This window comes from Neodiprion virginianus, chromosome 2 (assembly GCF_021901495.1).
Source record: "Neodiprion virginianus isolate iyNeoVirg1 chromosome 2, iyNeoVirg1.1, whole genome shotgun sequence".
NCBI lineage: Eukaryota > Metazoa > Arthropoda > Insecta > Hymenoptera > Diprionidae > Neodiprion > Neodiprion virginianus.
This window is the reverse complement of record NC_060878.1, coordinates 32024450-32036598: the sequence shown is the minus strand read 5'-3', so window position 1 is coordinate 32036598 and position 12149 is coordinate 32024450. Positions and strand designations below refer to the sequence as shown.

The 12149-nt window shown below is 42.3% G+C and overlaps 1 protein-coding gene across 3 annotated transcripts in view; it reads left to right on the top strand.

Moving 5' to 3' along the window:
• Nucleotides 1–12149, top strand: part of LOC124298734 (leucine-rich repeats and immunoglobulin-like domains protein 1) — a 305656-nt gene that overhangs the window by 258194 nt on the left and 35313 nt on the right. Inside the window, exon 1 of one of the 3 annotated variants that reach the window (XM_046751147.1) lies at nt 10343–10638. The exons of the other annotated variants lie outside the window; for them this stretch is intronic. Within the exon in view, the coding sequence (XP_046607103.1) occupies nt 10549–10638 (90 nt within the window). The 5' untranslated portion in view covers nt 10343–10548. Of the gene's footprint in view, nt 1–10342; nt 10639–12149 lie in introns of those variants that run through there. 3 annotated transcript variants of the gene reach the window in all.

The window sequence follows — 12149 nt, the reverse complement described above, 5'->3', positions numbered from 1 at the left end:
CGGTTGCCGGTTCCTCTCTCTCTCTCTCTCTCTCTCTGTATCTCTATCCCTCTTTCTCGCCCTCGCTTATCCTCCACAGATTTTAGCGCCCTCTGGTGACGCCGGGCCTCCTTCTCGCGGTATTGTTAAAAATTGTTTATCCACCGCGAAGAATCATTCGCCTTCAGTCCATTATAACGGAGCACAGCCGCGTTTTGGCCAGGTGATTTATAGCGATTTTAGATGAAAAAAATCGGTATCCTCGCGTCGTCGATACAGGGGCGGGTTTAAATAAGAAAAAGACGAAAATAAAACGAAAAAAGGTAAATACATTCTAAAGACTTTCACGGATATGAAATCCCTCGTGCCCGACTGACGTACGCCTTCGAAAACTGTCACGGATGTATGTAAGACGAAGAATAAAGAGGGAAAGATAGAAGAAGAAGAAGAAAAATGAGCGATGGGGATAGAAGTTTCGGAAAAACTAGAAACTAGTGATGCGTGGAGAAACGCATTGCTTCCACCTATAATACGCATGCCCTGCAGAGTAGTTTGAAACGATTTAACGCCGCAGACGCATCTGCCGCATTCTGGCGTTTCCTTTAATGGGAGGCGTGTCTCTTTGCGGAAAACTCGGGGCTTGAGGCACGGCAGCTTTACGAATCCATCGAGGGTCGAAGATGCAGCGCGAATTTCACCCTCTGCTATTATGGTGATTGAAAAAAGAACCGTCATTCTCGAATAACTCTGCGTCGCCGACGAATTTTTGCAATGGCGGTATTATTCCTGCAGTCTAATTTTTAAATTATGCAAGGGGACAAACTTCGACTGGAGTCCGCAGGTTGTAAGCGAGCACTGATTTCGTTCCCTTTTTTTCTTGTTCGCTTTTTTTTTTTTGCAGCAGTATATTTACTTGCATATATATGTATATACTTATATATATACATACATACATCCCTTGTACTTCGAGACGACAAAAGGGACGCGGCGTTTTGAATGCCCGCAAATTGTTCAGCCATTGTTAACTTTCCTGAGAACTATTCTCCCGCCTGCAGCAGCCTCCTCCTTCCATATTCCACCCTCCGATCTCGAAAAGGAAACGGCACGCGGGACTCTTTATTCACCTTCTTTCTTGCTGCGTACAGCTTTACACAGGATTTCAATCTCGATTGGATTTCTCGTGAATTAACCGCGCTTCCTTCATGCGTACGTCGGATGGGATTTGGAAGAAGTGCAAGTGCAAAAAATTCTCGGTTGTTTAATCGGAGGAACGAAGTTCGAACAGACGAAATAGTGAAAAACAAGCCCTGTAACCCGTTGAATGCTGTGCGTCAGATTTTATGCTGTGTAAAAAAAAAAAAAAAAAATTCAACCAACATAAAATTGAATTTAATAGGATAACGACAACTCGGAGTTGAATTTGTTTATTGGTGAATTGATTTGATGTGTGGGAAAATACGGAAATTTGAAGCCGTAAGTAATATTCCGGAAAAGTACGTCAGACTTTGAACAAGGTTTAAAAATTTGGAGAGAAAAAAAAAAAAAAACTGGAACGAGTCCTATTTCAAAACGCAGGTACGAGTCTGCGGTGTGTCTGAGGTTTTTGCTTGCTGGTATTGAGAAATTAAATCGCTCGCTAGTGTCGGGGCGAACTGGATAGGATGGGACAGGCAGGTACGGTCGGTATTTGATAACGATCCAACAGGAAGATGTATCAAAAACCAGAATCTCGGTTGTTCCCAAGAAAGGAAACGCCGCCTGCATTCAAATTAGAAGGATAACAACTATACATATACATACAGCTGTGTACACCGTAATTTTCGAGATCAGATGAAGCCTGCCTTGAATATCCTGCCGCAGGAGCAGAATACGAGGATCCGGAATATAAGATGAAAAAAAAAAGAAATAGGTATTAGGAAAAATCTCCCTATAAAAGAATCTCAAAAACTGTGAAATATAAGTATCAGAGCAAATTCCTTCTGTTTTTTTTTTTTTTTTTTTAACGAAATGGTTTCGTAGACGGATTTAAAATAAAATTGTTCAAACAAGTTTCCAATCTTTACGAAATGATTTTTTAACTTATCGTACAGATCCGATTCCACAATTGAAACAGAATATTCCGGATTTCGTTAAAATTATGGTGATGAACTTTTTCACAAGTATCACTTATCGTTAAATATTTTTACCTCGAGTGGAAAATAGAATCGTAAGTAAGTCTCTCGGTCGCGGCGACGCAACGTTTACTGAATTTTATATTAACCCTGCAATTTGGCGAAATCAAGCATCTTTACGCGAGTGCACGACACGGCTAGGTGACGCTGCGCTGTAACGAACGCACGTCTCCGCTTCAGCAACGCGCACGCATATATGCAGGTCGATTCGACGAGGGGATCTATGAGGCGGAGATCCGAGGCGGGACACGGGAGTCCCGTATCTAGGATCAAAGGATAAAAAGGCAACATAAATAGCGTATAATCGTACCACCCGTGAACGCGGAGTGAAGAAGGGGTTGAGAAGACGGAGCATAACCAGTCCCGCTCAGTGGGGCAGCGGCAACGAGGAGGTTAAAACGGTCCGTGATAAAGTGCCTCTGTCACAGCTAGACAAATTTGAATAACGTCATTCCCGTCGCCGGGACGCCGCACGACGTTGCGTTAATTCAGGGCGCCCCCGATCACCGATCAACCCCGATTCACCCCCTCTCTTTATTCCAATCGTATATATCAAGCTTTGCGATTAAACATCTCTGCGAAGAAAGAAACAACAGAAGAAAGTACGTAATTTTTCTTTCCGAAAAATATCCGGTATGCCGGTAGAAAAATTTTCAGTCTTATTTTCAGTCGACATCTGTTGATTTTTTTTTTTTTTATTCTTTCTCACTTACATAGCTCTGGTGGTTTTCAACGGGGTCGAAATCGTCTCTTTTTGTAGCTACGAGAGTATCGAGGTTCCGTGCGCGAATTTGTAAGAAACTTGTAATTGTCGCAATTCTGTTAAAATACACGCAGAGGTCCGCGCACATGTACTTACATCAAGTATACATTCCTGCAGCGTACGGTGTGTGATATAAAAATTTAACGCACGTAGCGCCAAGGCGGTTATCACAGAATAACAAACACGATTCATCGAGCTCCGCTTAGTCACGATTACTAAACCGTTTATATTCTTCAGTCGAGAAGAACGGGGGTTAAGGGAAAGAATGCGTACAGTAAACTCATGAATACCAAATCACTTGTATTAACGCACCGTATAATCGATACGATAAACGCATATTTGTGGGTCTGGTGAACAATCGCGACTTGAGAGAACCCGTAAACTCGATACCTCGGCTTCTCCGTTTATCTTGTAAAAATTACCCCAAGGATTACAGGCAGCAATTGTGAAAAGCACGTCGATAGGAAAAAAAAAGAAAAAAAAAAACAAACAAACAAACAAACAAGTAACAATTCATCCGCTTTTTGTCGAAACATCGAGGAATATTTCCAGCCATGCACGGATGCATCGAGCTTAATTCTGTTAGCTGCAGGGCGAAATTTCCGGCGGTGCAGCGCAGGTATAAAACGCGAGTCCAGGTGCAGCCAGGTTCTCTCACCTCACGCCCTGCAGGGGGACTCTGACCTGCGTCCATCCGAGTGCGGAGCGTGTTCGTAAGCTGAGCCCTGCAGGGTCTTTGTCAGGCCTCTTCGCGTTCGGATCTTGCCCAAAATAACCAAAATTGTGGAGGATTGTAGAATGCCGAGAATCGGTAAGAAATCCTCGTCGACCAACGAGCGTCAATGCCTGTACGCGCATTGTGTTTAAAAAGTATTCTGGCGCCCCGCGTACCTGCAATGTGTGCCTGTATTCGTCGCCTGCACGACCCCTGACGACACGGTGGGTTGACTTTTCGGTTTTTCTTTTGCTTTACAAACGACTTTGATATCGCCTCTGTTCGCTCCTCGTGTTAGTCTTCTTGCACGTACAAACGCACACGCGAGAGGGAAAGAAAAGCCCAGACACCAGGCAGGCCCGCACCAGGTGTCGTCGAAGTTTCGATGGCGAAACGGTTTGACCGATGCTTCTGAACTGGGGGAAACGTTATTCGTATTGAATAAGAATCGAATTCGCATCAGCTGGGCACACTTATGCCTGTATACAAACGCAACTTTCTTCCCCATACATCACGCGAAAGGGTGAAATGAAAAAAAGCCGGAGAATCGCTTCGCCGAATGAATGATCATCGATTGGGAATATATCCGTCTTGAATCGTTAAACTCTCGCCATAATCGATCGATTCTCTTTAATTTTAATCGCCGGTATAGTCCGACGGAGAAAGAATGACGGTGGAAAATAATTTTTTAAACCCTCCTCTCGAACTCCAAAATCAGTCCTGCTTGTCCCTTATAGAATCCATCACGAAATCTTAGAAAAATATTTGCCCCACGGCCTACTGGAAAAGCCAAACGGACACAGTAGCTTTCAGACCGGTGTTACGCTCGGTAACCAAAGGAAAGGAAAAGTTAAACTTTTACAACGACCTTTTGTGCCGGTCGTACCTGAGTAACGCGAATCGGAGACATCGAGTCAAAAGTTATCTTAAGCCTCCAAATAATGCGTCGAAAAGCTAATATGTGCTTAGGTTTTTCAATTCTTAAGCAAAACAGGCAACGCCCTTCAACAGTCCTACGAAAATAATTCCACAGGGACCGTAAATCACACGATTTTCGCGCGGCTTTATACCTGACAATTGCAGGTAGCGAACAAGAATTTTCAATTTTACCTATTATTACTTTTTTATTTTACCTAGAAGACAGAAGTTTAAGAATATTTTTTACCCAAGTTTCATACGCTAGTAGTCTTTATTACAATATTAAGTATAATTTCACCACGTTTTTCGGTCCGTTGCAGCAGGTTTCTACCAGAAAATTTAAACTACGCGTGACCGTTGCAGCAACCCTCTATTTTCTTCTTGCACCTGCCTCCCGCGGTCCTTTTTCTCTGTTCTTTTTTCTCTTCTTCATCCAGCCTTCAGCCCTACCTGACTTCTTTTTGGCAATTAAGAAACTCTAATTTAGTCGGCATTTATCCGAGTTAGATCTTTGGTCCAGAAACTAGGCTGCAGGATTTTTCCTCATTCACCGTTCCTCCCTTTTAGACACTGATTCTCCGCCGAGATATGAGAGTCGGCGAAAGTTTTTCTTTGCTGAAAATCGGAGAAATTCTACCCAGAGATCTGGGATAAAAGAGAGGCGAGTAAAAAAACGAATGAAATTTTTTTAAATAACCAACAAAAATTACGCGAAACATCAAGTCTCAGTGAATGTATTAGCCGAAAGAAACCCACAAAGTTAAGGCGACTGAAAGAGAAATAGAAACCTGATGGCAGACCTTCGGTAATTACGTCAATTAAACTAATTCAAATACAAAATACACCATGCAGTTTAAGATATTTCCGTCCACGTTTGGCAACTCGCTCGAGCTTTCGAAACCTTTTTCTCAGCTCCATTGTTCTATTTGACAAAAAAAAAAAAAAAAAATTCCGTGCCCCCGTAGCAATATACGTGAGGGTTTTCACCTTGAGGTCGAGAAATACACGACTTTACAGCTCCAACCGCGATTGGATTTTGAAATGCATTAGAAGAACCAAAGACGTGACGATGCCGTCGCCTTGCGCATTGTCCTCTCAACTCCCTCGTCGTAAAGCTTCCTTCGTACCTGCTTCAGGTAAACGTACCTGCGATTATGCCTTACATAACACGTCGCAGGTACGAACATGCAGATTTGTCCGCCCGGCCAGGTAGAACGCTAACTATATATATATATATATACTTTTTACTTTGAGGGAAACTCGGTTGAAAAAATGTTATTATTCTTCGAACTCCTCAAAATTCCAGGATGTTCGTTTTATCTTTACAAATCGTACGGAAATGTATCACGCGAAAATTTTTTTGCGTAAATTTTTTTTCTGTGGTGAACCTCCGACGTTTCATTGCGGTTTGAGTCTGTTCTCGCCTTTTCATTATTGCAGGCTGCACCTAGACATCCTGTCTCAATGAACGAACGATCAACGCGAGGAAATATTATACACGGTATCCTTGTTTACCGGCTTCCGTCGAATTGTGTCCCATTTCACGGTTTTGGATCGAGTGACGAATGAGGAATCAAACAGTCGGGGAGGAATCGTCTCCCAAAAAATTTATGATTGATGGGTGCCCACCCATATATACATATATATATACATATAATATATATATATATTGTGCCAACGGTACGGTGCCAAAAAGTAGGACGAAAGAAGCTTTTAACCTATACCAGAAAAAAAATCCCATTCATATCACTTCCTTTTCGGTCCCGAACGAATCTCGTATTTCTCAAAATAATATTTTTGAAATCTCACTCGTAGATCCTGAAAACAACGAGCGAAAAATTAATCGATTTTGAAAATATGAATTTGTGAGTTACCGTTTTCGTTCAATCGAAGTCTCGAACAAGATATAGTTTAGTAATCAGACGGTCAAACCGCAGTGAAATAACACGAGGATTACGCTTACGTATAAATAATTAAAACCGGGTATCACTGCAGGCATTTGATTGCGTGAAAGCCGAGAGAGAAAGAGGAAAAGGGAGATGGACATAAAGCCGGACGGCTAATCTATCCGCGGTCAGCTCGTAAAGTGATCCGCAAATTTCATTATGAACGCGGCGTAACAATGACGATCGGTTATATAGATGTGGGTGGGTTGGTACCCACACTTTAGGTCGGTGTGTTAAACAGCTATATGTGGGCGTGTAATGACGTCACGAACGTTAACTAACCAGCCTAGGCTCTCTTAAACTCCCTTCTTCTTCTTCTTCTTCTTCTCTCATCCGGCGTTATCGCCGCTGGCCAATATAGCTACCTGAACGATAGTGTCTCGGAGCCGCGCCGTAAAGAGGAAACTTGATAACTGAAACCCTTTGATCCATCTATCTCGAGCCATACCTCGGTGCCCTTTAATTTCCTCAGGACTCTGTCCTCGAGCACGAAGTAAAAATATGAACGATAAATTGAGCTAAATACTTTTCGACGAATAAAGCCATCAGCCGCCACGTGTATCGCGAGATTAAAAACATCTCTGGTCCTCGCGGTCAGTTTGACCCTCTCGATCAATCGTCGTCATTATCGCAATGTCTGTTATGTCTTTCATACAAGATCGTTGCATAATTTTCAAAGTCAAAGCAGTCAAGTTTTGTCGAAGATTGATTTATACAATACGATTAAAAATTCAGAGATATTATAACGTAATAATGAAAATTGTTACGGGTAATACGAATTGAACCGAAACGCGATAAGCAGTCCGTGCGATGCACCTTTAGTCGAATAATTTTTCGACAAATCCGTATCTTCGGGTCAAAGGTTTACCCTCGGAAGGATTCGAGGGGAATTCGTTATCCGCAAGGGCCTTAGAGAGCCCCGTTTAAGCGCGTCTTAGCATACTAAGGCGAAGTTGTATTAAAATTCAAGGTACGACGGTGGTTTTACGTGCATGCGAATGCTTCGGAGCTGCAGTATCCTTGCTGCTCGTTCCGTTCCGTCACGTGTTTACCTGCAACGGTGCTCTCGGGGTATCAGAGATGTAAATAAATCTGTCCAAGTACAGTAATAATAGGTGTACCTGCAGCCACGTGGATTAGGATAGTTAGACGCGGGGAAAGGGGGTCCCCGCTTTTATCGTGGGAAAGAGAAAAATTCTACCGCGGTGCACGGAACATGCATGCGTGGATGCCCTGGCATGGAACCGGCAACGATCATACGCGATATTAAATAGAAGATATCGCCGGATCTCGTCTCGTTATAAAGCACGATCTTCGAGGAGCTTTGTTGCGGGCCGTATTTTTCTTATTTCAAAGAAACACGTCCATCCGATAAGTGTATTCATAGATTTAGACGAAGGGGGGCTGTTTTCTCGTGCCTTTGTACCTTCTTACTTCTCGGTCATACGTACACGCTATCTGTTGTACGATGGAAGTAACGTCGGTCAAGCAAAGTCTGGTAAAGTACAGTTTCGAACGTGTTTCACCCGCAAGATCCTCGTTCTCTGTCAATTTTTTTTTTTATTCATTTTCCTTCTCTTTAGGCGTGTAGTGCTGCATTTATTACAGACATGAGTACCTACGAGCCTAAATTCGAGCCGGAAACCAAGAACCCCCGGTAATACGAATCAAAGGTGAAAAGAAACCGGATTGACGCAGGTGCGTGTATACTTTCGGCTTTGTACGCGTGAATTCATGCGTATATTCGTTATTTACCGCGATTGCATTGCGATGGTGCTCATAATTGAGCTCAAGCATTCATGGGAGAGGACTGATCGTCAGAGGAGAATAAAAAATAACTCGAGATATTCGAGTACGGAGAATATAGGAAAACATTCATTAAATTTGAGCTGAGCTGTCACAGTTATTTCTCACTTACCTTCATTGATTATACGAAAATTCAAATTCGATAACTCTCAACTATTCGTGAATTACTGAAAAAGTTAAATGGAGGAAATAAAATACCTACTTAGACGTTGATTTTACGATACTAAGCTAATCAGAAAGCCGCAATTCAATATTTCTGGTGCAATTATAAATCGGTTGTCCGTAAAGTTTTCCCTCAATCTGATTTAGAGATCAGTAGGTATGAGAAAAAGTCGATAAACTTTACACATAGAAAATTGATAAACGAACAAGAAAAATTGGAATAGGTGTCGCCAAATCCGTGGAACCCATCAAGAAGCGAGAAACAAAATTGCATCGATGCGGGATAAAAATTATCAACAGGTGGGGGAAAAGAAACTGTGGAGAGATCGAAAAATCGAAGGGTCACAATATCGAGTATCTTAAAATCGCCAAAATCTTTAATTTCATAGAATGTTGCTAGCGATGCATTTTTATTCGTTCCGACGATTTTGTATAGATTCTGACTTTCCATATTCCGACGCTTTCTACATTTTTTAATAGTTTTTCTCCGCAGTCAGACAGTTTCTTGTACATTACCAATTTCCCATAGTTACTTTGACTTTCTACGGTTTAAGGGAGAAAATGTTCTACCGCAATATGAATTGACGGTTAAGAACAGATGAAACTTGAAAAACGGATAGAGCTAAAGATGTGAAGATAAGTCGGTTGAATTTTTGTAATCCGAGGGTATCTGTGGGCCAGGATATTATTATACCTACGCATGTTGCATCATTCAACGTTTACTCTTATGGCAAAATACTTATTCGTCGTGTTCAATCACTCGGCACCTAACAATAATCGACGGTTAGACGTCGATGAAACGATTTTTAATATTGAAAAAAATATCTACCGAGCATTATCGACGCGATGAAAAAATTAGTCTGCCACAAGAGTAGGTGTTCGATGATTTCACGGCCCCGCACAGGCAAAAATCCAACTGACTTATAACACTTGACTCGTTTATCTACCCACGTTTCAATATTAATTTTTCTTCCAACGGTCGATTAATCGTGCGACGAAACTCGTTTAAAATAATCCGGGCAAACAGATTCTCGCGTCTTTAACAATTCCACATCGGGATCGTTTTACTTTCGAATATTTCTTCATCCCCACCCCCACCCCCGACAGTACAACCCTACAGCAGACGGCTTAAGTGCGTCGGACGGATTGCGACGGGGGTGCCAAAGGGCGTCGCAGCGCGGATCGGCGGGAGGGGGAAGGCGGTACTTTTGACGGCGGCTAGTCGGGGGGGGATGGACGTTTAGTGCGGAGCCGATCCGCCGGCGGCGCCACCGAGCCGCGTCCCGAGTGGTGGGGGAGGAGAGACGGGCGTCGCGACGTCGAGGGACAGTTAGTCGACACCGAGGCGCGTCAGGGAGAGGAGGTCGCGCGTTTACGATAGGATTTGAGTAAAATCGCGTAGCGTAAAGTGTGACAGTGGGAGGCGTGTTGTTTCCCCGAACCACGAAAGGCGGAGGAATTCTCGCGAGCGAGATTAAGAAGTCGAGGAGACGACGATAAGCCGGTTAAAGAAGAAGAAGAAGAAGAAGAAGGGAGCGATAACGAAGCGATATGTGGCACCGTTACCAAATTCTCCTGCTCACTCTTCGTCTCGACGTTGTTGAATAGCATCGCGGTGATTTTTAGTCATCCGCGCGTCGGTGATCACGAGAAAAATCTTGACCAAAATGCGGTGATTGTTAATGAAATCGGTTAATCGCGGAGGATTTTGGCGGTGTTACACCGTCACCGAAAAAATACAAGAAAACATCTGGATAAAATTTCGATGTGACAACTGTGTGTATTATACTCGTGGTTTTTTTTTCACACCTGTGCTGTTATCGTCGGTCGTTTGATTCTTAATTTAATCTTTTCGTTTTTCTTCATTTTTTTTTTTTTTTTAATTCAGTTTCTTTATCGTTGATGTGGGGGAGGGGGGGGAAAGGTTCGGTTCTTATTGGGAGAGAATTTATGAATGGTTATAAAGTGAAGGAGTTGGTTTGACAATAAAGGAGGTCGACGGACGAGTCGAAGAATCCTTTTCTCCTTTCTTTATTTACTTTTTTTTTCATATCTTTTCTTTGGTTTCGTTTCGTTTTCGGAGTGAACATGACTCGGACAGGTGATAGTGACGCCCCTGAGGATACCCTGGGCTTAAAACGAGGCTGCTGCGATATTTCGCGACCCGGAATATCAACGGTGAGTCGAGAGTTCCGAGTTCACGGTTTATTTGTTACTTATTTTTTTTTTTTTTTAACTTTTACTTCCTTATTATTACTTTACACCTGGATATGCTGACCGAGTGTTCGTCGCATTCCGGCTGTTGCAGAAGGAGGGAATGAAAAATAATTATTACAATCAAACCGTGCATTTATATATATAAGTGAAAAATTCTCATACCGTCTGTTATGCAAATAATGTAAAGAGCGACAATACAACTGCATATCTATCCACTCGTCTCTGCAAACGCAACAACGCGGAACTAGTCGGATGTAAGCGTTTTCTTTTCAGTTTCAGCTACTCGTTTCAAGCCTTCTTAAGATCGTCGATAAAATGACCAGAATTAAGTAGCCAAGTTTCGTCAAGTTAGATTTTTCTTCTTTTTACTTGCTCTCAAGGTCATCGATATTACATCATTTCGAGAATGAAAAATATGCTCACCATCGTACGACGTCGTTATTTTTCAATGCACGCATAGAATATTTTAAATATCACGTTATATTGATTGAAATCGTATAAATTAACCAGATTTATGTTGCGAAAGAAAGAAGGAGAGAGAGTGAGAGAGAAAAAACTGTTAATTGCAAAACTTGCAGCTGTACCTGCTTATCTTGGCAATAAGAATACGTCTTATAACTAGTATGAAAAGATTCCATTGCAATAATTACCCGGAATGTTGTAGCGGTGTGTTTATAAGTTGTCGACTACGCGTCTGTCGTTTAATCACTGATTTATCATTATTCTCTTTAATTTGACCCAGTGCTCTTGAACTCTTCGTTGCGTTGCTCAACGATTGCTACTTTTGCGATGTGCAAGTTGCGCGTGCCGTGTATAGTTCTTTTTTAACTCCGCACATGACGTAAACTCTTTCTTTGCCGAAGCAATATTCTCACGTTGAATTACGCAAGGTTTAATTAATCTTAGATGCGTGCAGCGCTCTTCTATACCGACCCAAATATATGTATAATTTTATTCCGCAGAGATTGCGTCAACTTCCGGCAGTTTCGCCGAAGAAAGAGTACGGTACACGTTCACGCGCATACTTCCGGTTCTGATTTAAAGTAGGTATGCGATCGAAACTTCCTTGCGGCAATTTTGCGAGGAGGAAAAAAACTGTTGAGCCTCGTGCAAACTATAAATAATTCAATCCACACGGCGTACCTACAAGTGCCTTGGACTACTCGAACTCTGTACGAATTATCAGACGAGTTTAGCAGTCGAGACCGGAAGTGGAAGGCGTCAACGAATGCGTCAACTAGGATGAAACGCTTTGAGCGGAAGGAAGGCTTTTCTCCTATCTTATTTTCAATTCTCGTAACCCGTCATTGCGTCGTTATTCGCGGAAGGTACACGTCTGAGTAATTCGTGAGTTAATTGCTACCGAGATTCCCTTCTTCAGGAAGATCAAAGTCCGTAACAGGTTTACGTAAAACTTTTGCGAAAGAAACAATACGCATGGTATGTTATACGTATAAAATTGCACTTATTCA